Consider the following 27,137-nt stretch of genomic DNA (forward strand, 5'->3'; position numbering starts at 1 on the left):
TGTGTAATGGTCTTGACTTATTATTAAAAACTTAAAACAAGAGAGCATCTTTTGCCACACCAATATTTTCTTAGAACTTCCCAATTTGTATGGCACCAATAAGGAATTAAAACACATCTTGGGATGGTCTTATTGTTATGGGAAAACAATGTTAGCAAACTCAAAATATAGGTTATCTCCCTTATTGTTTAGATATGTCTCACCCACTTACGCAACTCAACTAGTTACCTAAACACAACTATTTGACAATTTAGGAAAGAATATTGTTGGGATGGTGAACTAACAAAACCCTGAACTTTAAGATCTTTCTTGCCAGCACCAACTGCATATGAAGACTAATTCACCAACCTTACCACTTAAATCCCATATCCCTTCCTAAACCTCCATCTATAAAATCCCAAGAAACTGCCATACTCCTCCACCCCAACATAACTTGCATTCTTTACTTTCCTTCATTGAAACACTGAAAAATCATCGATTCCCAGCTAATCATGGCTTCTTATGATCGCTTCATCTTAGCTTTGTTTGTTACTTTGTCATTATCATGCATAAATTTAAACATGGCAACCCGCCATCTCTTGGACACTCCTGAGGCAGCAGCGCCACCCCCCACACCAACCATGCCTGTTATACCCACACTCCCTAACCCCACATTACCACCTTTGCCAACTATTCCGACCTTGCCTAAGCCAACCTTGCCACCTTTGCCAAGCACCCAAGTACCTTCTTTGCCTAACTCTGCATTACCTCCACTCCCCACATTGCCTACAATGCCCACCATTCCAAAGGTCTCATTGCCTCCACTGCCCGCAAATCCTTTGCCCACCATACCGACAACATTCCCCACAATTCCAACCATCCCAACCACAATTCCTTCAATCCCTTTCCTCTCCCCTCCCCCTTCAACCACTAGCCCATAGAAATGTTCTTGGAGAGGTGCTTATAATATATTGATGATGACAGTACTAGATGCATGTAAATCATTATCAGTCCATATTGGAGGGCCTTTTACCTATTTTTTCTGGTTTCTTTGGTATTGATTTTCAATTTAGTTAAATTTATCTATGTAAATTTATTGCCTAGCTTTTCTTTGTTTGTGGTCTATTTGTATGATTATGTAATTCCCTTTTATTTGTTGTCTTTTGAAATAATAATGGGCTGGTATATATATTTTTATTTGAACTTTTATAAGAATGTGTATGATTGTCGAGAAAATGTTAATCACTAGAAAAGGATCTTTGGGAAAAAAATGTTAGCTGGTATTTTCGCTAAGCAAGCAAGAGAATTAAAATTTAAAAATAAAGATATAGGTACAATATGATTTTTAATTTAGATGATAAAAATAGGCTAATTATATTTAGAATAAATTATTTTAAAAATGATTTATGATAGAGATTGAAGAACTTGAAAGTAACTGGTTTTGGAAAGAAAAAAAAAAAAAAATCAATCTAGACTTTTTTGTTCGAGTTTGATGATGAAGCCATTCAGGTAGTGTTTAGTTCGAGGGTGAGGCGTGTCCACCTGTTCCACAAAGGAATTAAAGAAATTCTTACAACCTAACAAATCCTATTAGGAGACTAAATCCAAATTCAAAGCAAATATTTAATCCCTAATTCAATGTAAAGGCTCAATCCAAATTCAAACGACAATCGTGTATATATATATATATATATGGGGGCGGTTCAAGGGTCATGTGTAAAAACATATGAAAAAACAATGGTTTTTCAAAATATGGGTTAGCGGTTTTGGGTTGAGCTGATTTTTTGCGAGGATGGTCACTATGATGAGAATATCATCCCCACAAAAAATCAGCTGGATCAGAAACTTCTAAATCTATCAAAAGTGATTTACAAATTATTGACAAAAATTGGCAAAAAATTGATGGTCCACATTCAAAATCACTTTTAATGGGGTTAGAAGTTTCAGATTGGACTGATTTTTCTTTCAGATAATCTTCCCATCATAGAAATCATCCTCACAAAAAATCAGCTCAATCCGAAACTTCTAACTAATATTTTAAAATTTTATTAATGTTGCATTATTTTTACATATGTTTTTTCATATGGACCTTGATCCTCACCCTCTATATATATATATATATATATATATATATATAGAGGGTCCCGTTCAGCAACAAACATTTTGGCAAAACATTTTGGCAAAACATTTTTCAAAACATGAGTTAGAGGTCTTGGAATGGGCTGATTTTTGGTGAGGATGATCTCTACGGTGAGGAGATCATTCTCACCAAAAATCAGCCCATTCCAAAACTTCTAGCCCCAGTTTATAAGTTGAAAAATCGTGGACCGTCCATTTTTTGTAAACCATTTTTGATGAGGTTAGAAGTTTTGGAATGGGCTGATTTTTGGTGATGATGATCTCCTCACCGTAGAGATCATCCTCACCAAAAATCAGCCCATTCCAAAACCTCTAACCCATGTTTTGAAAAATGTTTTGCCAAAATGTTTGTTGCTGAACATTTCCCATATATATATATATAATAAAAATAAAAATGAAAAAAGAATGCGAGTAAGACCCAAAAGAATGTGGGTCTTTCACAATACACTTTTTCTTCGATAAAAGACACGGCTCTAGATAAAATTGATAAGAACATGATTTGTTTAGCATTTGCTTAGTCTTTTGAATGAAACTTTAATGATGACGATTATTATCTCCTTCACTGATTATGATTATTATTTATTTTTGACATTAAAGTTAGGAACATATTTATTGTTGTAGGGCATTACCACCAGTCACCTTAGTCAATGGTACTCCAAAATTTTCCGAAAATATATCAAATTAGGACTAACCCATTACATGGGTGAATCAACAAATTAATCACAGAATATGATAACATTTCTACCCTTCACCCTCAAAATATTATTTACTTATTTTGACATTCAAATCTGGAGAACAAAAGATGGTTCTTAGGCAGGCTGAAGATGGGGAATTGCCGTAAAAAATCCAACAACATTTTCATGTATCTCAAAAAAAAAAAATTCCTAACTTACCTAGGAAATACACCATCACCAAATAATTACTGAATCCAAACTTCATTAATACGCCTAACACAACAGTTGTGGATCCAATGAAATAGATGTCTGGATTCTTAAAGGTGTCCCTCACTCCTTATTTCCTCCTCAGCTAATGACAAAATTCTCCATTTTTTTTAAAGTCGTTATTACTTGACTATTCTTTCAATCAATAATTTTACGCCAAATTATTATCCAAGCTTTCAAAATTACATTGCTTATATTATATTTTTTATATTATGTCAACTAATAGTGTATTTTTATTCTTGTCCAGCTTTTTAGGCCCTTTTCCCTTACCAAATTTTCTCCAAGACTGTCACTAGGTTCCTCAGCAACTAGGGTAAGAGGGAGGAGAGGATCAACATTATGTAAGTCTACTCTAATTCAATCCCTTGACTCGAAAATCCTTTTGTTTCTACCTTGTGACCACACAAACAATACTGCATTGGTCATTGATGGGCCCATCGTTTTGGCCATACAAGCACGGCTATTAAAACAGACTTACACGAAATGATCTCATGTATTGATCAAAGGCTCTGGAATGATCTGTACATTAAATTTCAATTAAGCTAAAGAAAATAGAAATCAAAAACCTTCCATTTGTTCGAAGTTTGAGGTCACTAGCCATCAGTCCCATCTTGGTTTGTTTTGGGCACACTTACTGTTCAGATGCTGGAGCCAAGTTATCAGATGTTGGAGCCAATGTTGGAGCCAAGTTATCATCATCTTCATTTGAAGAAGGAATAACAGCCAGCTGTTGGTCATTAGCCACATCCTGTAGAGCAAAAAAAAAAAAGTTGAGCAATATTAGTGAAGATTATAGAAGAGTTTGACTAGCATGACTAACTTGGTAAGATTTCAAATCTTACTACCGGTCATGAGCACACCTCTTGGCATCCAAATACATGATCCGATACCACAGGTTGTAGAGGAAGAAATTCTAACTTTGAAAAAAAAAATTCCTCCCAAAAGTCGTTATTTTTCACCGTTGAATTTTAATTTTAAGTTTTTAATTTTGGGCGTTCGGTAGCTGTTCATTTTTAACACCTTGGATCAAGCTCAATATATATATATATATATTGAATCTGAGTTTTTTTTTATTGAAACCTAGAGGGTGGTTGTCTTGATTGCCAATCTAGTAATCCATATGGACAAAACGAACCTTACTAAGGGAAGTGTTTTTATTAGAAAATCACAAACCCAATCAGCAGCATTTGTTAGGAGACTACCTCTTCAGGTGCCTGCAAGGTTTGGTTAACCGAAGGATTCTGGTTCCCCACAGTTGAAACTCTGGAAAGATCCTTTAAAGTTCCCTGCACATATCATTAATAACAATGAGAGAAATGGGAATATCGGCACCATAATATAAAAGAGTTTTATCCTTATAACGAGTGTGTAACCACATTTGGGAGGATCTCTACACTTCACAAACAAAAAGTTTACGTATTCTAGATCTACAAATGTATGGATGCATATAAAACTCAAAAATTGCTAAAGAACTCGATATTACAGCAGATTTACAAGACACCTAAGAAGCTAAAGTTTTCAACATATTTCCGACATTTGATCTGAAATATTTCCATTCCAAATTGACCTACAAAATACATAAAAGCTACATTATCTAAATGACGTAACATTTGAATATATTTTGGTAGTAATCAACTAAATGTGGACGAAATTTAGTAAAGTGTAATATCTCTACAGCTACAACAAAGCCTTATCTCAAAGCTTTGAGGTTGGCTCAGGAAATCCTGTTCATCCTTCCATCCATTCTACTATGTCTGGAGCCAAGCCTTCTATTATTGAAAGTGAGTTCATATCTATTTACACTATCACCATCCTTCGGGACTTCCTCGTTCTTTTAGGGCCTCCACTTGAATATTTCTTCTAACTGGGCCGTAATCGATCTTCGTGAAAGAGGCCCAAACCACGTGTCAACTCAACTTTCTTAGTTTATTGATAATTGAAACTACTCATATTTTTTTCCAAATGGAATTCATTCATCTTTCCTAGTTTTTCCCTTCATGCATCTCAACTTCGCTATGCTCAATTCTTTCATATGATGCCTCTTGATCACCACCATTCAACTCTACAAAGCAGAGGCGGAGCCAGGATATTGTGTGGTGGGGAGCAAACTATAATTAATGGTACAGTTGAAGATGAATAGTTTAGTTTTGAGGAGTAATTCAGAGGTTTCTATGTTAGAAGTTGAAGAAAAGGATATTTAGGTAATTTCCAATTAGTCTATGAGAGAAGGCCAAGTCAATAGGCAATTTCATCTTTAAAAAATTGAGGGAGGAGGGAGGGAGGGAGGGAGATGAGTGAGTGGGGGCAAATAAGTTATGTAATTAGTTGAAAATAAGGGGTATCTCAAAGTTCTGTGGGGGCAAGTGCCCCCCATCGCTCCTTACTAGCTCCATCCCTGCTGCCACAAAACATAGCTGATTTTACTACCTCTTATAAAATTTTCCATTTAATTTTATTGGAATGCATTTGCCACATCATTCTAGAAGCACACACCCCATTTTAATCATCTATTTCTGATTTTGTGGCCATGTTCCTCAATATCTCCAGTAATAGACCAAAATAACGAAAGTGGTCACTTAAGGGTATTTCTAGACAATTGATTTTCACTAGACATTCCTCCTCTTAGGTGCTAGTATTAAATTTACCCTTCACAGTTTGGTTCTACTTATTCTAAAACCCCTGGACTCTAACACCTCTCTCCATAATTCTAGTGTTGTGTTTATTCCTTTTCTAGTCTTATAAACCAATACATCATCCACAATTAAGATCTCCAAGTTACATACTTTTAAATATGAGCATTTACTTCATCTATAACTAGAGCAAACAAATACAACCAATGTTATCAAATAGCATATGCTGTGCGCATAATATGGCATATGCGGTAGCATATAGCACAATCTAATTTGTTCCATTTCAAAAACATAATTAAGAAAAATGTTTTAAAAAACCAGAAAAAATATAGGAAAAATAAAATAAAACAAAGCCCCTAGAACAGTACATTTGGATAACTTTCATTTTCAAAATTGAATCAAATTGATTTCGTTTAGTCATTTAGCAATAAGAATAAAAGAAGTCAACAAGGTAAATAGTCAATAATGTATATACTATTTCATGATACAAATGTGGCACTACTTTAATCATCAAGTTCTAGTTTTGGATACTTAAAATGGAATCCAGTTTAATAGTTTAATCATTGGATACCACGATCTTATGTTAGAATGAATAAACTCAATATTTTGAAAAACAATAGTAAAACAAAGATTTAAAGAGAGTATATATGAGTGAAAGAGTAAAAGAAATAACTTATAATGATGCAAGAATAACGGGTGGGAATAGGGTATTTGTAGGAGAAGAAAGATTAAAAAAACTTACATTTAATGCTCCAATAGTCAATTTTTTTACCATTGGTCACATATTACAAAATGCGATCATGTATGCCATCGCATACTTTGTATGTGATGGCATAATGATCCAGAATCACTAAATTGCATATACAATCGCATTTGACAACACTGAATACGACTCAACCAATCCCTAATACAGGCTAATTGTTATAGGGAACTCGTCTGTCTCCTATCAATTTGCCATCACACTAGTCATGTCCCACGCATATACATCAATATGTCCATAATGGACTCCTTTCTTTCCCAGCACCAACCAAATTATCTTCTTAAATGCGACACTCTCCAACTCAATAAAAATCATATGAAGATTCATTCTCTTTTCTCTTATCATTTGTCAAAGTAAAAATACATTGCCTCGATGGTTGATTTACCAGACAAAACCAACTTGGTTTTCTAATATATTTGTTTTTTTTTCTTAACCTTGATTCAATCATTTTTTCTGACAGTTTCTTAGTGTGGCTCATAAATTTAATGCCCAACAATTGGTACAACTCTTGGGTGTGTTTGGAAGCAATTGCTGAAATAATTCCAACTCAATCCAGCATTTGGTTTCCTCTAGGAATTTAAATGATTAGTTGTATACAACTCCAATTCTGCTGGATTTGGCTGAGATTTGATATGACTCATCTAAGACTCTAAAAATATCATCCTAGTCAACAAAACTCAACTGAGTCAATTAGGTTTTTTTTTTATTTTAATAAAAATGATAAACTTTTAGTAATTTAAATACTTATTGTGTTAAATAGATATGATTTTTTATTAATCATCTTCTAATCATTCATTTTATCAAAAAATTATAGTAATTATATAAATATAAATATAGCTCAATAAAGAACGATAAAGTGAGTTAAATGGTTTGATTGATGAGACGAGATGACTTGGGTGGAGTCAACTTGGTTTTTTGGGGATGAAAAGAATACTAGGGTTTTAAACCAAAAGATAGGAGAGAGAGAGAGGATGAGGAGGCGGAGAACACTTTAAAACAAGAGGGCTGGAGGGAGGGCAAAGGGAGATAAGAGAAGATGGGAGATGGAAAACCATTGGAGAGAGAAAGAGAAAGCAGGCAGAGAACCACGAGCAAGGGCAAGGAATAGAGAGAGAGTAGAAAAAGATAGAAATTACACGAAAGAGAGAGGGAGGGTTGGGGTTTGTGTATAAAGCAGAGAACAAACAATAGTTTGAAGGTTTTTTGTCACTTCTTTTGACCACCAAAGTAACTCTACTACTTTATAAACCCATAAGAAAATTTTGATTCACTATTCTATATCGCTCTCATATAAGAGAGAAGACAACCATTATAGGAAATTTGCCCAAAAGCCCTTTTGATTATTTTAGTTCATAGTTCTTGTAGAGGGTACATAGAAACAAATAGAAAGAGAAATGGGTTAGAGAGACAAAGACTATCTTGTTATACTTCTCTTGAAACTAGAGAGAGAGAGGGTGTGGTATGAAACAGAGGGTAAAGGGAGGCAAATAGAAGAAAGTGGGAGAGGAGAGACATTGTGGAAGTTTGACAAACAGCTGGAGAGAGATTTGCGTGGAGCTGTAAATCCAACCCACATAGGTGGGGAGTCATAACTCTCTTAAAAATGAGTGCCGAGGACACTCACGGAGTTGCAATTCCATGTTACTAGCGGACCAAAAAATCCATTAGAAGTTTTAACTGGAGTTGTAACTCCAATGCTTAGGAACTATGTTTTCCGAACACACCCTAAGATTAAATTATTCTTCAATTTAATTCCTTTATTCCTATATTCAAAGAGAACTCGGCAAGTCTAGGGAGTGGGAGTTGCCAATATGATGTAAAATATTGAAAGATCGTGTGGGATCCACTTATAGAACCTGATAACTCAAATTTTCTAAGGTTGTGTTTGGAAACTATAGTTGGTAGAAGTTGGAGTTACAACTCGTAACTTAAAATCTTAATCGATTGTTTGGTTCACAAATTACACGGAGTTGCGACTCCACAACACTCATTTTTAAGGGAGTTCAAACTCCAAGCTATATGGATCGAAATTACAACTCCACCCAAAAAAATTCTCTCGCACAACCAACAATATCACGAGCCTCATATTTTTTTTTCTCTCCATGTTGTCCCCTTCCAACACATCTTTGATCCTTTCCCTTTCTTCTCTCTTTACTCTCTCCCAACCCCTCCATCTCTCTATTATAAATATAATCAAAACCAGAAGTGGACCCTAATCTCTCTCTCTCCCGTCACCCTTGTTCTCTCTCTCTCTCTCTCTCTCTCTCTCTCTCTCTCCCCCTTGGTTCTCTGCCTCATCCTCTCCTCTCCTCTCCCTTCGCCTACCCATTCCCATGGTTTTCCACCACCCCATCTCCTCTATCCGACCCTCTCCCTCCTTACCCTCTCTGGTTTTAAATTGAGAGCTGTTATTGGCACCCCAACTTTTAATTATTACTAGCCAATTAAAATTAAAAGAAAAATAAGTCAATGGATGAGAATAAGTAAAAGTTGGGGGTGCCAAGAGAAACTCGTTTTCTAAAGGTTCTATTAGTAAGATTTAGGATTTTATATGGACCTAATCCTAATTGTAAACATCTGCTGAAGTTGTTTCAATGTGTTATATTACTTTGTAATGTTCAAGTAATAACTTGAACCAAACTTTTGTAATGTTTGAATGATGTGTTTTAATCATTAATTAGGGTGTAATAAATAATTTATGAAATTGGGGTGTAACAAGTAAAAGTTGGGGTGCCAAATCGTTAGATCTAAATCGTTTCACTCACTTAATAATTGTTTATTAATCTAAATTTATATTTAAATAATGTTTTTAATAAAATAAGGTAATTAGAAGATTTATAATAAAAAATCAAATTTATTTAAGATAATAAATATTTAAGTTACTAGAAGTTAATTATTTTTTATTAAACACAAAAAAGTGTAATTGACTCATCCGAGTTTAAGTGACTAGGAAGATATTTTCAAGTTTCTGACAAAATGAAAATATCTGGCAAGTTCATATTATACAATTCCTTGACTGGATTCCTGGAGGAAACCAAACACTAAAGTTTATTTGAAGAGTTACAACCAACTCCATCAACTCCAACTCCAACCAACTTCTACTCCAACTCCGAGTAACCATTGCTTCCAATCACACCCTTAGAGTCTTCATTATTCTTATAAATAGGTACAACAATGGTTTTCTTCTATTTGCCTAGAACATTTTCAATCTTTAAAACCTACTGAATTGCTTAATTAGGTAGGACAATCCAAATTTTTTGTTTTATTTACGTACTTCTATCAGGATACCAACTATGGTGTATTAATCCAGTCCAAAAAAAAAAAAGACCCAAACCCAAATACCAACCTTGATTGGGACCAACCGGTTATATTTTGATTTAGTCTTAGGTTGCAAGTCAAGAGTTGACCGAATAGTGGACTTGGACAAAAACTTGACCCTAAACCCGATGACCCAGCACTAACTCAACCAACCTATTTAACTCACTTTTTTAAAACATCCAACTTTCTACTCAACCCACCCTGCCACCTCCTCTTAAGTCTCAAGCAAATTAATCTCTATAAACTCTTCTTGGAAGTCAAACCCAACCCACATTTTCAGTTTTCTAAGGAAAAAAAAGGCTTTGATCTCAGCTCTAATGGCAAATAAACTAGACCAGATAACCACATGAACACAGTAGAAGGAGAGACCATTGGAGGTGTTCTAAACAAAAAATTTGGAGTTTTTTTTTTTAATTCTTTTAAAAACCGTTTGAGGGGACATAATTGATTTTTCTTTTTTTTAATTTTCCCATATAAATAGTTCCATTCTCATTGAATTTATAGTTTTCATTTTTAGTTTAAGATTTTATATATATATATATATATATTAATAAAGATTTTATACCATTTTTATCCAAATCATGTTAGGTTGACCTGTATCTCTTGCTAGTCCCAAGTCTCTTTGATGATCCTAATTTGATCATTTCTAAAAATAATCCCTCCACCTTTCCCTATTATCCTGGTTTCTTATTAACACTCTCATCCTTGTCTTCAGAGGAAACTATAAAAAATCAAAAATCAAAAATAAAAATAAAAATAAAAACCTGTTTAAAAAATTAATTATCAAAAAAATAACAATTTTTTGATATTTGTCAAAACCAACCTAAATCTACACTTTTTAAGTGTTGAATTGTATTTTTTTAAATAAAATTTTCAACACTTAGACTGTCGATTTCATTTTTTTAATTAAAAAAAAAAAAGGTAGTTTAAGGGCCAATTTAAAAAAAAAAACAAAAAAAAAAAACAACATTCGATACTTCAAGTGCTGAAATTGTTTTGTCCTTTTCCTACGAATTTTCTCCCTCTTTTTTTTTTTTTCTTCTTCTTCTCTTCACTTCTCTTCTCCTCCTCCTCCTTCTTCCTCATCCTCCTCCTCTTCCACCTCCTCCGGCGACGAAACTTCAAGTGGTAAGAACTAGATACATGTTTAAAAAAAATCAAGATCTTGATTGATGAAGATCTAGTTATTGATTTTTTTTAAATATGAAATTCTTTGAGAGCCCTTGTGGAAGGTTCTTAATTAATTGCATTTATTTGTATAAATTTTTTAATAAGATTTCAATTTATTTTTATTAAGATCTTTAATTATTGAGTTCAGATTTTCAACTTTTAAAGTTAGAAACTTACCGTTTTGCCCTCAAAGAGGGCTTTTGCTTTGGGAGGTAACTTCTTGACATTTTGCGATGTTTTGAAATCGATTTTTCATGAGAAATTCAATGGAAATGTTAATTTGTGTCATTTATGGATTTTAGTATGAAATTGCGGGCCCCAAGAGGAGCAATTTGGTAATTTTGACCAATTTTGTGAAAATTTGCAAAATAGTTTATTTGATTCCAAATTGTCATTTTATGTGTTCAAAAGGGTTTTACTAAGCGTTATATAGCCTCCAAAGGTGTTCTAGCATCGAGTATTTTGGTAATTTGGTCAATTTTTGACAATTTTTATCATAAAGTTTCTTTTAGTTCTAAAATGAAGATATCTCTGTTTTAGATCACATTTGCCTAGCGTAATATGGTTTCTAAGGTTTGTTTTTTGCATGGAATATTTCATCCGAACTTTGGAAATATATGTAGTGACAAATAAAAACCTCTTGAATATCCATCCATCATCGAGAACCGCCGCAATCAGGTTGAAAAGTTGATGAATCAAACGAATGCCAAAATGAAGTGTCTAAACATGGATCTTTTTTTTCCCCTTAGTAACACCTTTTGGACATGAACATGCCATTATCAAGTTTTTTCATGTGTGCAATTTTTTCCCATAAACTTCCAAGGTATTCTTTTGCTGCTCTATACGTGTATTTAGCTATGTATCTAAGCTCCACATTTATTCATTTATCAATTTGTTTGCAAAAGCCAAATGCCTTTTCTCCTTTTAGGTTCTACCATCTTATTCTTCAACATCACTCATTTTACCCCATCTCCATCAGTGAATATAAATATCTAAAACCACTAGCCTATGTCGTGTAGTTACACTCACTCACTCCAAGGATAACCTTACGGTCTTCTCAAAGTGATCGTTGTTTTCTCCAAAATATAAATAGATATATTTGGCTTTTATTGGTTCTACTTTTAGAAGTAATTAAATGTTATTCCTTTTTTCTAAATATGTGTTTGCTATTGCAAGATCATATGCTATCGTAAACTCATGTATAATATTTCTCATCTTGTTTCCTTCACAAAACCACGTACTCATGAACTCTCTCATAACTCCACTTTCCTCACCTACATAACCATTTAAGTCTCCTCTTATAAATATCCTCTCCATCCAGAATCATTTGGATAAGTTTCCCTGAATTATCTTTTAACATTTTATCAAAATCCAACTTAGCGTCTATACCAACTAATTATGTTAATAATCTCTTTCCCTGTTGCTAATTTCATAGTTAATAGTCGATGACCAATTCTTGTACCACCTAAAACTTTATTCTTCAAATATATTTTTTCTATAGATAAAAGTATAAAAAAAAAAAGACACAAATGAAAGGTAAGGTTGAGATGACCAACCCAAAAAAAGAAACGAAGAGTTAAAACTCGGTAACATTACAAATAAAATCCCACTGAACTAAGAAGTCTTCAAAGAACACCCCTTCGAACTCTTTGAAAAATTTTCACCAATGAAAGAGCAACCCTAGAGTTGAAATAATTAACTCTTGGATTGATTGAAACCTTCCTTAAAAAATTATTGAGTTTCTATCTTTCCAAATACTCCACGCAACAGCAAATGGGGTTAGGTTCCAAATTAACCTTTTGAATTACGAAAGCGCATGCCTAGTTGAAGTCATCCCACAAAGATTTAACTCACCGAACCCAGAAAACAACCACCCCGATCAACAATAAAAAGTGGTTCCACACCTCCTTTGTCAGCATGCAATGCATATGCAAATGATTACTTGCTTCCTCTTTTGACAAGCACATGCAACAAATATTCAGGCCACACAATCCCCTTCTCCCCAGTTGATCATAAATTAGAATCCTCTCCCACATAGCTGATCAAACAAAAAAGCCACCTTCGAAGAAACCTTTGCCCCCACACAGCAACAATAGGGAAGTTATGATCTCCGCTACTATCCAAGTCTTTATAGAACTCTCTTATCAAAAACAAACCTCTACTATTAGGAGCCCAAACTCTCTCATCCTCTGCAACTGAGGAATTATCTTTAAAATGCATTTCCACACTCCGCATGCATAAGTATTTTTAGCTTCTCCACTTTACCAACTGAATGGATCTTCCCCAAACTTATCTGTTATCACTTTCCGCAACAATCCTTCCCGGTCCACCCTAAACCTCCAAAGTCACTTTCCCAACAAAGCTCCATTCAATCTTCCCAAATTCCTGAACACAAGACCCCCCAATTCTTCAAATATCTATCTACTATTAGATCTAAACCATTTTTATATTTATTTCTCTTTACTCCTTTTTTAGATAAATAAAAGGTTCATTTATGAAAAGAAACATATATAGAGAGATGTGACTGATGAAGAGGTTGATGGAAACTAATGAGTGCCAACAAGCAAACAAGATAAAACTACAAAGGCCCCACCAACAAAGAAAACACCCAACCTTGTACATCAACAAGAATTTCCACCCAAAAAACTCAAAGAATATTATAGACATCAAAATTGCAAAATGCTCCCTGAAGTTATAAATAAACCCACACATTCTATTTGGGCCCACTGACAAGAAATAGGCCTCCTATGACATGGACTTGGATTATTGTAGATAACTATGTGATCCAAACAAGTCCATGTGATTCATACTAGTTATTGGGCCCACATCCCCAATAAAATAAATTAGCCCATGATCAAGCCAATAAACCCACCAAAATGGGTCTAATAATCGAATAACTTGATAATGGACCATATACCAAAATAGATGAGTGAGGCCCACCAAAAGTCCATAAAATCACCAAAATTGAATTTGGCCTAATTTAACCTGTAGATAAATTAACTAAATCTCATCAAGTCAGAGGTATAGTTGAAAAGTTACTCTTACCCTAGGCCTACAAATACCAAAACCTATGCCATTTGTGAGAATCACTAAATCATTTCTCCCAAGAAGACTTGACTCTAACATCCAAAGAATATCAAGGTCATAAACCGTTCTCCAAAGATAAATCATCATCCAAAGAAGATCAAATCTAAAGTCAATATCCCTAACAATCCTTGATCATTTTCTCTCAGAAGACACAAACTTTCTCTTCAAAGAAGAAACTCACAAGTCATCTTCTAGAGAAAAGTTTTTGAACACAAACTTGGACTCCAGTTCCAAAGAATATCAAGCTTAAAGCCATTCTCCAGAAGATGAAAAATCTTTCTCAACCTATCAAGTGCGAAACTCAATAGAGAAGAAAATTCATATAAAGCCACTACATAAGCTTAAGCAACAGAGTGTTCTCAAGAAACCAATAAATTCTTCTAAATTAATCAAGCACAAAGCTTGAAAAGAAGAAAACTACATATCATTTTTTTTAATAGATAGCTACACATCATTTTTTGAATTTGACTGTTAATCAAAGGAGATAACACCATTGAGCACATACTAAGATCTATATTACCATTTTTCATTAAACTCATTAAATTGTTCGCCATCTTGTTTTGCACATCTCACGGTAAATCATAAAATTTTTCATCGACAAACACTCCCGTGAAGTCTTCTTGAATCCTACATGAGTCGACTAAAGTTGTTTCGATCTCTAGAAGTATAGCATTCCCATATTTTTCCTTGCCCTCAGATGTTTTAGCATTTCTTTCTTTCTAAATGCACCACTAAATTGCGAGTTGCAAGAGACTCCATAGGGCTCTATCTCAAGCATTAAAGATGCAACAATGCCAACTAGAAAAATGGCCTGGCACATACGAATGAATAGTCCAAAAAATATAAAATAAGAGGAAAAGTGTGGTCAAATGAAGTGTGAAGAAAGAATAATGAAGAAAAAAATGGCTGACATCTCAGCATTTTTCTTACACAAAGCAGGAATTAACTATGATTATCCCTGTAGGAAGCAAATTCTATGTTTAAGATTCTTAATGTTACTTTTGACAGCACTTTTGCTTTCCGAATGAAACTTATAGGGAAACCAGATTTTCAGAGGTAGAGAGGGCAAGGAATAAAATTATTAAACTGATAATCTACCATCTCCTTTTATTTTCCATTCTTGGGGAGGTACAGATGGCCACAAAATACTCTTCACCAAACTAGCGATCAAGTCCATCTCTATCATTTAATTTCCTTCTAAGGCCCATATCCCAAGAACTGCATCATGATTCACCAACCATGCTTTGCACGACATGATTCTTTTTATTTTGATAAACAAAAAAGGAGACGGTTATCTATCAAAAAAACAAAGGAGATGGAAATGAAGCCTTAGCAGTAAATTTTCGCATCACCATCCTCCCAAAATCTGATCCTACCCCCCCCCCCCCCCCCCCCCCCCCTCCTTTTCCTCCCCACCTTAAACCGAACATCACTTTTGAATTCACCAATACCCTTGAGAATGCTTCTCCAACTAGAATCCGCTAGATAGAACAATGAAGGATCCCAGTCGGGTTTTCATTTTCAAATAGAAGACATTATCAGAACTTGGGAAATAAAAACAAATAGGTAGAACTGCACACACCAATCTACTCTAATCATAATCCAATCCAACTAGAATCTTGCCAGCAATATACTTAACAGTCACCAAAACCAGCTACAAATTGAAACTGTACATTTTTCATATGTAGGTGAACTAAGAATGACAACATAATAACCAAAGTGGTTGCCCTCACATATACTAACCTTGTTTGCCCACATAAGCCCACAGGCATTGCATAGAGTCCTAGGACCAGAAGGTCCACGCCGCATCATGGGAGTTAACTTTGAACTAATGCGACAGTGTTGACACCTGGATGATCATGCAAAGATAAAAATAAGTAAACCAAAGCCAATGAAATCAAGTATTTTTTTTTTTTTTGATAAGTACCATTGAAATCAAGTATAATAATATCAACTGAAAAGGAAAGTAAGAATATAGGAAGGGCAAAGGCGAAGGGAGAAGAATAATAATGGAGAACTACTTTGGCACCCCAATTTTTACTTAGTACACCCCAATTTCTTAGATTATTTATCACACCCAATTAAAGATCATAACACTCTTCAAACATTACAAAGGTTTGGCTCAAATTATAATCTCAACATTATAACACTCGTTCAAACAATTTCAATAGTTGATTATAATTATGATTAGGCTCATATAAAATCCTAAACCCGAAAAATAGAAATCTAGCAACAAAAAAATGAGAGAGCTTCTATTGGCACCCCAACTTCTATTTATTTGCAATCATTCACTTATTAGTTTTATTTTTAATTGGGGTGTAGTAAGTAAAAGTTGGGGTGACAATAGCAGCTCTCTAAAAATGGAAAAGGTAAAAATGCACAACTTGATAAAGTTCTTCATATATGGAAGATCTCAAGAAATTAATGATACTCATAATAGATGGCTTGGAACTCACAGGCTTTCATGCAGAGAATCATCTGGTCTTGAATTGTCAGTAGCATTCCAGCCTGCCAACTCCTCGGGATTAGGTCTAGACGATGTGAACTGACCTTTTTTACGCTGCATCCTGAAAATCATAAATACATGAATCATACGTGAAATGGAATAAAGCTGAAAATGACTAACAAAAATATTCAAGAGTAAGCAAAAAAAAAGAAACAGAAGAAGCGTCCCACTAATTTATACAGGTTTGAACTGCACCACAACATAATTACCTAATTCGGTAAGAATTGGAAAGACTGAACTACATGCAACAAACATTTTCATAAATAAAATTTTATCATTTTTTAATAATTAGCAAGATTTGTAAAAAAAATCTCAAAATAAGTTTCAATACTAAATTGAAAAGGTTTGCCCTATGCCACGACATCATTACCTAACTGGGCAAAAGCAAGAAAGCTTCAGTCCTAATTCAAACTCTTAGCCTTGTTGATTGACTTAGAATATTGCAGCTGGAATTTCATTGTTTAACATTGAACTTCAATTTGAATCAGTTTATAGTTGTATTCATTTAGAACTAAACATTTGAGACTAAACCGAGCTTGAAATCCTTAATTGGATGAAGGGATCCCACTTGGGTTAGTAATTGGACCTAAGTTATTGGTGGACCAATCTTCAATTGACATTCCTTCCTTCAAACACTTGAAGGTCTAGTATTGTGGGATTGTGATTGCCGTATGTAGACACTCCACTTATAGTTGCTAGAGCTATCAACTCATCCACCTGTTGCAGTAGATTCCCAATGATGAGCAACGCTATAAAAGCCTCTGCATATATTTTTGGATCTCTTCTAGATAGCTGAGGAGACATTATATGCCAATATATCCATTAGGAGTAGTCTCCTTCAGTTCCAAATGATTTTGCACCATGACCCAGACAAACCATTTAGAAACCACGATAATCATAGGAATTAACAATTGAACTTAAGTTTGTTACGATTCTTCTTTTATTTATAAGTAAATGCAAATCATATTAAAAGTGGTTGAGATGACCAACAAAGAAGTACAAGAGACAAGAGAACATGAACAACCAAACACAACTACGACAATCTACAAATCCTATCCCATCTCCCCATGGTATCTTAAAAAAAAAATCCTTTGAATTCATTGAAGGCTTTACACCAATTAAATAAAAACCTTTAATAGACCCAATGATGTTATCAACGAACCCACTTTTCCTTCAAAGATCTGTTGATGCCATTCTTTCCAAAGACTCCAACACACAGCAAAAGGTTAATAGAGACCTATAAATTCTCTTTCATGAAGGAAGAACCCAATCCCATTTGAGATTCAAAAAGGCCTTTTGACCATCTGAGGAAAGCAATCAATGATATGGAAGAGATCCATAAAGAACATCCAAATATCTTGCGCCACCGGGCAATGCAAAATGGCTAACCAAATTCTTCGACAAAACTTTAGGCCCCCAAATGGCCACCGCTGGAAAATCTTCCCCAATCTCTATCTGCAACAATCTATAAAAGGAATTCACCAAAAACAACCCCTCCTTTGACCCCTTCCACAACCACCTATTACTCTCCCCAGTAGATAATATGGTGCCAATCACTAAGGGTAGCCAACTCCTCCACCTCCCAATGTGGTGCCAACCACGACTTCCATGCTCACTAGGAAAATGGAGATAGGAAGTCCTTTCTTCGTAGACAACTTGAACAGACGAGGCAATTTAACTTCAAAAGACTCCCTTTCCACACACCATCCCCATAAGTCCCCCGTTTCACCCACTTTCCCACCCAAAATTTCGCACACCAGACATTGCCTCACAACCTTCCTCCACAAGTTATTAGGCCCCACACCAAAACTCCAAAACCATTTTCCCAAGAGAGCCTTATTCATATACCACCCCAATCTATGCACACCTAAGGGCTCAATTCGAAAAACTTGTGAAAAATGTTATCTGATTTGTAGGCGAGGACGAATCATGTAATTTGTTTAATTCTTGCTTAAGCCAGAAAATCATCATGTCTGATTCTTTCGGGAAATGGATCCATAATAATTCACCTATCCCAATAACAAAGAAATGCGACTAAATTGACGAAAGGGATGGGTTATAATTATTACGGAGAACTTAAATGACCCAAGGATCTTTTATATATTTTTTCAATAGTAATTCTAGGTACTATGGCACATAGCGCAGGTTTAGCGGTTCTAAAACCATCAATGATTGCTGAACCAACGGATTTCATTTGCAACTCCTTTGAAAATATTATAGGAATGGCACTTTTCCCCGTATTTCAAATGCACTATGCATAACCCAATAAGTTAATGGGGGTTTCTTTTAATGGATTCAATACCAATGCAATTATTAGTACCCTTTTTGGAGAATGTTAACCAATGTTGTTAAATACCATATGCGACCAGCATAGGCTGTGCACATATGCAGTCGCATATTGGTCACCATTTTTTTTTTTTTTGAAAAATTAGAAATAAATAAGAAAAAAGAAATAAATCAAGAAAAAAATTATAAAAAATCTTAATAAATTATATAAGACTCATAAACATGTATATAATATAAAAAATCAACAAAACTTTATGAAATTCAAGTAAAAAAAACCCCAAATCTTTATTAAAAATGTAGAGTAGAGACTAGAGAGTATTAGAGAGTTGAGACTAGAGAGAAGAGTAGATACCATGTTGAAGTACAAGTATTGGGGGGTAGGGGGTATTTATAGGAAAAGTAGAGTTTAAAACAACAACAAAAAAACAAAAAACAAAAAATTATGTGTCCAACGGTCATATTTTTTACCATTGGACATTACGCCATCGCTTACTACATTATCCGATCACATATTCTATTGTGCAAAAAAGCATGCCATCGCAAACTGAACAAACAACATATTTTCATATATGCAAGTGTTGCATATGCGAAAACATGCTTGGAAATCGCATATGCGATGCATTTGACAAAACTGATGTTAACAAATTCCAAAACCCATTTCGTCGTCCAGTAACTACAATTGTCTTTCAGATTGGTACCATAGTAATGATTTGGTTGGGTATTAGAGCAACATTACGTATTTATAAATTTTTTAACTCTAGGTCTTTTTTAAATCAAATCAATCGTGAAATAAGATACCATGACATATCTATCTAGAGAAATACGCGCTTCAAAGTGAATACTCACTAAACACATATATTCAACTGAATTCTTGCCCTATTTTGAATCTAAGGATCATGCTGAAGATTCAAAACAAATTGAATTTTACTGCTTTCTTTAATTTATAATAAAAATTAAATAACACTTCCCAGATACAAAACATCGTAGACATAGAAATGGTTAATTCTGACATTTCTTTGCACATTTTCCAAAAAATTACTTAAGTGCCCCCGGTGGGCTCACACCTCATTTGAAGAGCCAACTTTCCCAGAATAACCAAAAAATTTATTTTTTAATGAAAATCATGAAAAAAAATTGAATCCAGAAGACATTAAAACATTAGGAAGACACTTTCCAGATGAAAATTCCCATTTAGGGAAAAACGATAATATCCCTCAAAAAATAGTTAACTCTTAGACAAACCCTCAAATTTCACAAAATCAACCCTAAACCCATTTCTTACAACATATAACCCACAAAAACATTCAAAACCTTCCAAAAGATTAACTTTCAAAAAATTGAATAAAAAGGAAGCTTCTCGAAAGACTCGGTCCACTCAATTTAAGTTTGGTAAAACCAAGTTAAAAGACCTTCAAAACAAACTCTCTAAAATATATTTGATTTTTCTGATAATTTTTAAAGATGGAAGATTTTAGGTCTTTCCAACATGTATGGATCGCCGCAAACGGACTACTAATGAAACTCTAGCGAACTTTACAAGTCAACACTGTTGAACAGCCTTGAAAACAAGAATCAACAAAATAGTTGTTTATTGCAAGACTACTTCATCACAAAAAATATTTTACATGTATAAAGGAATTCTAAGGCTTTTAGACTATATATGGATCATCTAAAATGGACTAGCGAGTCCCTTGGAAGATTTTACAAGTAAGCCCCTATTGACCTTGCTTCAACAGACAAGAAAATTAGATTATTCCTGAAAATTGGGGTTTTCCTATTTCGATTTACACAACATAAAATCATATAAAATAAGGACTTAAGGCCACTAAATATCAAAATCAAAATAAACTATGATTATAAACACGAATTAGGAACATTCGAAAAAATCGATTTTTCTAGGATCTCCTACATATCAAATCGAAACCAGTTTGAGAACTAAAAAATAATGATTGATCTTTAGTCAAGGAATTTCATTATGAAAAGGGAAAAACAATAAAGCCCTAAAATATGTTGTGGGTCAATTTGACCTAGATCGATCTACCTAGTGTTGTTAAATGTGACCGCATATGCGTGTATGTGATCGCATATGTGAGTCCCCAAAAAACTTTCGCGTATGCTATCACAGCATATGAGAAAATCTACTTGTTTGTCCAATATGCGATGGCATATGCTCTCTTCTACCCTCACCTTACAAAACAAACACATTGTGATCTCTCTTTTCTAGCATTCAAACACATTTTTTATTTAATTTCACTCAATACCTCTTCGATTCTTCTATCTTTCATTTTATTTTACTTCTTTGTCTACTCTTGAGACAAGAACAAGAGTTCAAGACTCTCAAGTATCAACACAAGTGACTTGAGAATCAAGATTCAAGATCAAGACTCTCAACTCCTAAGGACAAGATCAAGATTCAAGCTTTGATTTTAAAAATCAAGAATCAACTACTCAAGATTCTAAATCTTCATCACTCCAAGAATCCAAGTCTTCCTACATTACACTCATCACTCTAAGAATCCAAGTCTTTCTACACTACACTCAATCAAATTCAAGTCACTCTCAAGTCTGAAGTCTCAAGTCTCAAATCAATTCACCATCAGCTTTATTTCTCATTATTTTTCATTCCAAAATCAAATCTCATCTCAACTCTTGAGGTATTTATACATTTTTTTTTTAATTGTCAATTTGATATTGTTAGTTAGTTAACTAGTTGTAAGTTAGAACTTAGAACTAAGAAGTTAGAAACTTAGAAAATAATTTGACTTTGATTGAATACACAAATATAGACACGTCACATACTCATATTTGGATTACCTAGAGCTTAGAAGTTAGAACGAATTAACATACTCACATTGTCACTTACACTTAGTTAGAAGTTAGAAGTTAGAACACCTCACTAATCACTACATTAGAATTTAGAAGAACATCACACATTCACTATTTTTTTTTTTTTTATCGTTCACACATTCACTATCACTACTACCATCATGTCTTCCTCGTCAGCCACCTCTTTCCTAAGGCCAAAGTCTAATGATCCCGCTTGGAAATACAAGCAATATAGTAGTGCAACCGGAAAAAAAATCAAGTTGTGTTTTAATTATATGGGTACATAAGCCAAGGTGGAATTGCACGCCACAAACAATGTCTAATGCATATGCTGGGATCAAATGCAAGGGCATGTGATGAGGTTACACCCGAGATCCAAAGGGAAATCATGGAATCGTGGATAAGATGTCTAAGAAAAAACAAGATGATGCAATAAACTTAAAAAGTTACATGCAAGGTGATGGGCTTGATGAGGATGACGATTACATCGTCGCACATGATACTCCTACGTCGCCTAAACGTAGTCGAACACCAATTCCTCCCCCACGAAAAGATCTTGAGTACGTGGTCTACTTGATAAGTAGTGTAGACCACATCCAGAGGATGTGGTCGATCAAAGAGTAAACGGTAAAGGTCCAGTTCAAACAACCATAGAATGTAGTACTAAAGATAGGAAAACTACCATTCAATACATAAACAAATGGTTATACCAGGCCGGTATAACTTTCAAAACCGTTCAACTAAAAAACTTCAAAGTAATGGTGGAAGCGATTGGTCAATTTGGACCTAACCTCAAACCACCTTCAAACCATGAAATATGAGAGCTATGTCTATAAAAAATGTGACGATACAGGTGGTGATGAAACAAAAGAGGAAGAAATGTATGTAGAAAAAGGTGACGATTCAGATGATGATGGGAATGGACGTGATGATGGCAAAGGTGGAGGTCCTAATGAAGATGTTGTTCCCCAAAAATTAGGGATAGTTTTGTGGAATATGAGCAAATTATTAATATTAAAGACTACTTAGTAATTTTTAAATTTTAATAAAGATTTGAAAGTTTTTACTTGAATTTCATAAAATTACTCATAAAATTTCATGTTTATGACTCTTACATAATTTATTATGATTTTTTTCTAATTTTTTAAAAAACAATTGCTGACCAATAGGAACTTGCATATGAGCACAGCCTATATAGGTCGCATATGCTATTTAACAACACTGGATTTGGATCTACCCAAATTGATTCTTGAATAAAAGAAAATTTAATTAAAAGGGAACAATGTAATCTTAAAAAAACACTGATGTGATTTGATCGATCCAAGGTGAAACATGCCTAGGTCGAGCTTAAATGGATCAAAGAAAAAGAAAAGAGAGAAAAAAATAATAACAACAAAACAATCTTATCTTTAGGTCGATAAAAAGAAGAAAGAAAATTTACTATAGGAGAAGTCTTAACTCGTTGAACATTTTCACAATTCTACGTTTTCTCTCTCCTAAATCAGAGATCCCAGCTCCATATAAAGGAGAGTTGGGATACATGGGAGATTTTGGGGGAAAAGTAAAACGTGATTAACAAAATCTCCCACTTAAATTTTAGTACTTAAGTAAAAAATACAATTTGAAAAAAATAAAAAATAAAAACCTGTATGTATGTATCAACAAGAGAAAAAGAGTATAGATATCTTGGATTTCTAAGAACTTTATCTAAAGCCGGGATTTCTGATTTAGAAGAGAAAACGTAAAACTGTGAAAATTTCAACGAGTTTAGATTTCACCCGTAAGATGTTTGATCGATAGAACCCAGCAAAAAAAAAATTCCCTGTTTTTTTCTTCTTCCTTGATCGGCCTAAGCTTGTTTTGTTATTTCTATTATTTTTCTCGAATCCATTTAAGGTAGATCTAGGTATGTTGCACCTTGGATCGATCAAACCAAATTGATTTTTTATTTAAACAATTGATTAAATCGATCCCTTTCAATTAACTTTTCTTTTAGTCAAGAATCAATTTTGGTGGATCGATCTAGGTCAAATCGATCCACAGCAACATCTAGGGATTTAATATTTTACCCTTTTCTTATTGAAATACCTTGATTAAATATCAAGTTTCAGAGCAATTGCTATTTTTAATTGTTCTCAAATAGGTTTCAATTTTGGTAGAAAGCCCAAGAAAAATCAATTATTCAGATACTCCTAATTCGTGTTTATAATCGTAGTTTTTTTTAATTATGTAATAGTTTTGGTTTCAATATTTAGTAGCTTTAAGTCATTATTTTATATGATAAAAATGATAGATTTTATCTTGAGAAAATAGTACTAGGAAAACCTCAACTTTTAGGAAGAATATAATTCTCTCATCAGTCGAGGCAAATCAATATGGCTAACTTGTAAAATTCACCGAAGACTCGTTACTAGTCCATTTTCAACGTTCCATGTATCGTCAAAAATCCTAGGAAGTCCCTATACACAAATATTGTAAAATATTTGTATGTGGCAAAATAATCTTGCAATGCACAATGGTTCTATTGATTCTTGTTTTTCGAGACAGCACAACAGTGCTGAATTGTAAAATCCATCAAAATTTCATTACTTGTTCGTTAGCGGCACTCCATATAGTTGGGAAGCCCTAAAAATCTTCTATCTTGGAAAATATCAGAAAAATGAAATAAAATAATTTTGTACATCGAAATCAGTTTGCAATGCAAAACTGTCCCGTCAGATTTCCAATGTTTCCTGAATCGTATTCTTTTCCAATTTTGTTATCTTTAAAAAAATCTGTGTTAGGAACGAGAGACTAAGGTAAAATTAAGGTGGCTTGACACCATTAGAGGTATCGTAAGCCTTTTTTGAGTAATTAAAAGACGGGAAACTAGAGGAACAAACTAGATTTCATTAGTTGATTCCAGTATTAATTAAGGCAGGTTCAACTACATATCTATGCATATTTACGAGTAAAGAAAATTATGTATATAACACGACTATATATTTGTACATGTGACAATCTATAAATGGTGCATGATAATGAAGATTTGATAGTTTTTGGTCAAAACATTTTGGCAAGATGATGTTTCAGTTGAATATGTATGGAATGTTGATTCTTTTTTTTCTTTTTTTTGCTTGATTAGTGGTTAATGGAGGTAAAGAAGGGTTTAACAGGATTTAAACCTAGGTCATGGGATCAACTCTATGTGTGGGATGTGATATTTCATGGTCATATACATGTTTAGGTATGATGAAATGAGCAAGTCAAGATGTAGGTCCTTAAATGAAAAACCCAAAAACCTTCAACACTTTGGAAGAGAGAGTTTGACCGAACTATTGGAAAAATTGATGATAATGATTGTGGCCAAGCCGGTGGGTAAATTGGCTATCATTGCATGCATTTGATCATTCTAGATAGCTTGAATACCTGACAGTAGAATATAATATACTTCTTTTTATTTGTATGCAAAGATGTTAGTGTAACATTGATTTTCCTATAAGCTTTAGCTTGCCAATTCTATCAGATAAACATTTCAGATAGATAAGCATTGAGGATGGAGTTTGACTCCCACTCTAAAACGAAACCCTCCACAAAACAACTACATGTCCCTACGAATCTTCCACAGTGGGTACACCACCTTTAACCTAGCATAAGAAAAATCTCCCCACCATCTTATTTTTGGATCAACATATAAAAGCCTTCTCAATTGTTTTCCAATCATCTAAAATGCAAAATCCTTGGAACGGCAACCCCATCACCATTATCCACATATCAAAAACCCTCCAATTTGAATGCAACCTATTTACATTGGCAAACCAGGACCTTAGAGTCACGCAACAATTTTTTATCTGCACCTCACGAAGCTCGCAGATGGTACCAGCTTCAACTCTTTTGTTCACGAGAAGTATTTTTCTGTTGCAACCCCAACTTACAAGTTTCTTGTTGAAGGTGGAGTTACAGTTCAGCATGCTTGAAGAACCTCAACATCTCGTTCCAATCGAACTTCGTCAAGGAGAATTCAAGGGGCTATCATTTAAATCAAATATCTCAGTCCTAAAATAAATAAATAAAACCCAAAACTACCCTGCCATAAAGTTATGTCTAATCATTACGAATCTCTGTCACCAAAAAAGATAAGTGAGATTAGATGAGGAAATGAGATATTTCTTGATTGGGAATGGAATTTATTACATTCTTTCTCCCTCACTCTGAGTTCAGATTTTATAAGTTTAGGGTATTCAATGTCCAACAAAAAAAATATCTCATCCAAAATGAATCATCTCAGAATGGGTGGCACAACGAGATAAAAAACCATGGTTTGACTTTTAGACTTCAGAGCCACAATATAACGCACGTAATAAATATATTTAAAAAAGTGACAACCTAGGAAAGTTTACACAATTGCCTCAAGGGCGTTAGCAGTTCAAAGTTCTAACTTTAATAAGGAAATATATGATGCCTTGTGATATGGGTTTTTGCAATAAATATGAAATTTAATTGAAATACAGAAACCCCATTAGCACACCTGAGCGCAACTTCTTTACGAACAGCATATCGGATTTTCTTGTCAAAGCAACGTTCTTTTCGCTTTTCTCGAAACCGACTCAAAGAAGCGGCTCTCTGTGGAAGACTCAATCGACCGGGCAATTCACTTGAACCCTAGATGAAATGTAGAACAACCCATTAGCACACACACAACCTGAATATAAGACAAAAAATCAAGATTCAAGAAACAATACCCTTTGATTCTGAGAGGTTACCGCCACACCAGGCGCAGGAGAAGGAATTTCGTATCCACCCAACAATAAAAGCACCGCTTGAACCTGCTTTGATCAACAAAAAAGAAACCCTAGCCCTAAAAACAAAATTTCCCAAAATACCAAATACGAAACCCTAATTAACCACTAAAATAACATCAAACACATAAAGTTGGCCATGAACAACAACAAGAAACCCTAACCCTAAAAACAAAATCTTCCAAAATACCAAATACAAAACCCTGAATGAACCAATAAATTAACATCAAAGCCAGACCTTTTCGGCTGAAACAGAATCAAACACGTAAACTTGGCCATGAAACGAAAGGGTGAGCTGATCTGAACCCTCTCGCAACGCTAACGTTGTACTAGCACCAGCCACGTAAGCAGAATCTGAAGTACCATCTTGAACACCATCCATTACCTCGTCTTCGAACTCAGCTTCTACTCCTTCTTCTTCTTCTTCTTCGTCGATCTGCCTCGAGATGTTGTTTACAAAAATGCTGTTGTTTCCAGGGCCGTACGATTGATTTGGTCGCCTAGCATTCGGAGTTTGGAGGTTCGATTCAGGCATCTTCGTAGCATTTAAGGAGCAATCTTCGTAGAAAAAACCGAAACCCTAACACAAAACCTAGTCCCAATCGTAATTTAATTTTTGCAAAATAAAAATCTCGCCTGTGAGAACAGAAAATAAACCCTAGATTGACTGGGATTGGGGTATAATCGATTTCTTTCCTAATATGGAGACGACGACAG

The 27,137-nt window shown here is 34.3% G+C and overlaps 1 protein-coding gene across 1 annotated transcript; it reads right to left on the minus strand.

Annotated features, from left to right (window-relative positions):
• Positions 1–3,533: 3,533 nt before the first annotated feature.
• On the minus strand, positions 3,534–27,116 carry LOC147404991 (GATA transcription factor 28-like). Its single transcript, XM_086441116.1, has 7 exons — positions 26,659–27,116; positions 26,364–26,447; positions 26,150–26,283; positions 16,481–16,591; positions 15,768–15,873; positions 4,262–4,345; positions 3,534–3,807 (listed from the first exon to the last, which is right to left on the minus strand). The coding sequence occupies exons 1-7, from the start codon at positions 26,953–26,955 to the stop codon at positions 3,691–3,693; spliced, it is 933 nt and encodes a 310-aa protein (XP_086297242.1). The 5' UTR covers positions 26,956–27,116; the 3' UTR covers positions 3,534–3,690.
• Between the last annotated feature and the right edge of the window lie 21 nt (positions 27,117–27,137).

The sequence above is a fragment of the Akebia trifoliata genome, chromosome 4, assembly GCF_017979445.1.
Source record: "Akebia trifoliata isolate Shusen 1 chromosome 4, ASM1797944v1, whole genome shotgun sequence".
In the NCBI taxonomy this organism is placed as follows: domain Eukaryota; kingdom Viridiplantae; phylum Streptophyta; class Magnoliopsida; order Ranunculales; family Lardizabalaceae; genus Akebia; species Akebia trifoliata.

Excerpts from the sequence above, each read along its gene's own strand:
- LOC147404991 (XM_086441116.1), bottom strand. The coding sequence starts at position 26,955 with ATGCCTGAATCGAACCTCCAAACTCCGAATGCTAGGCGACCAAATCAA. Across the intron at positions 26,448-26,658 it reads ATTCTGTTTCAGCCGAAAAG|GTTCAAGCGGTGCTTTTATT; the intron begins GTCTGGCTTTGA and ends TGATCAAAGCAG. Across the intron at positions 16,592-26,149 it reads CGTAAAGAAGTTGCGCTCAG|GATGCAGCGTAAAAAAGGTC; the intron begins GTGTGCTAATGG and ends TATGATTTTCAG.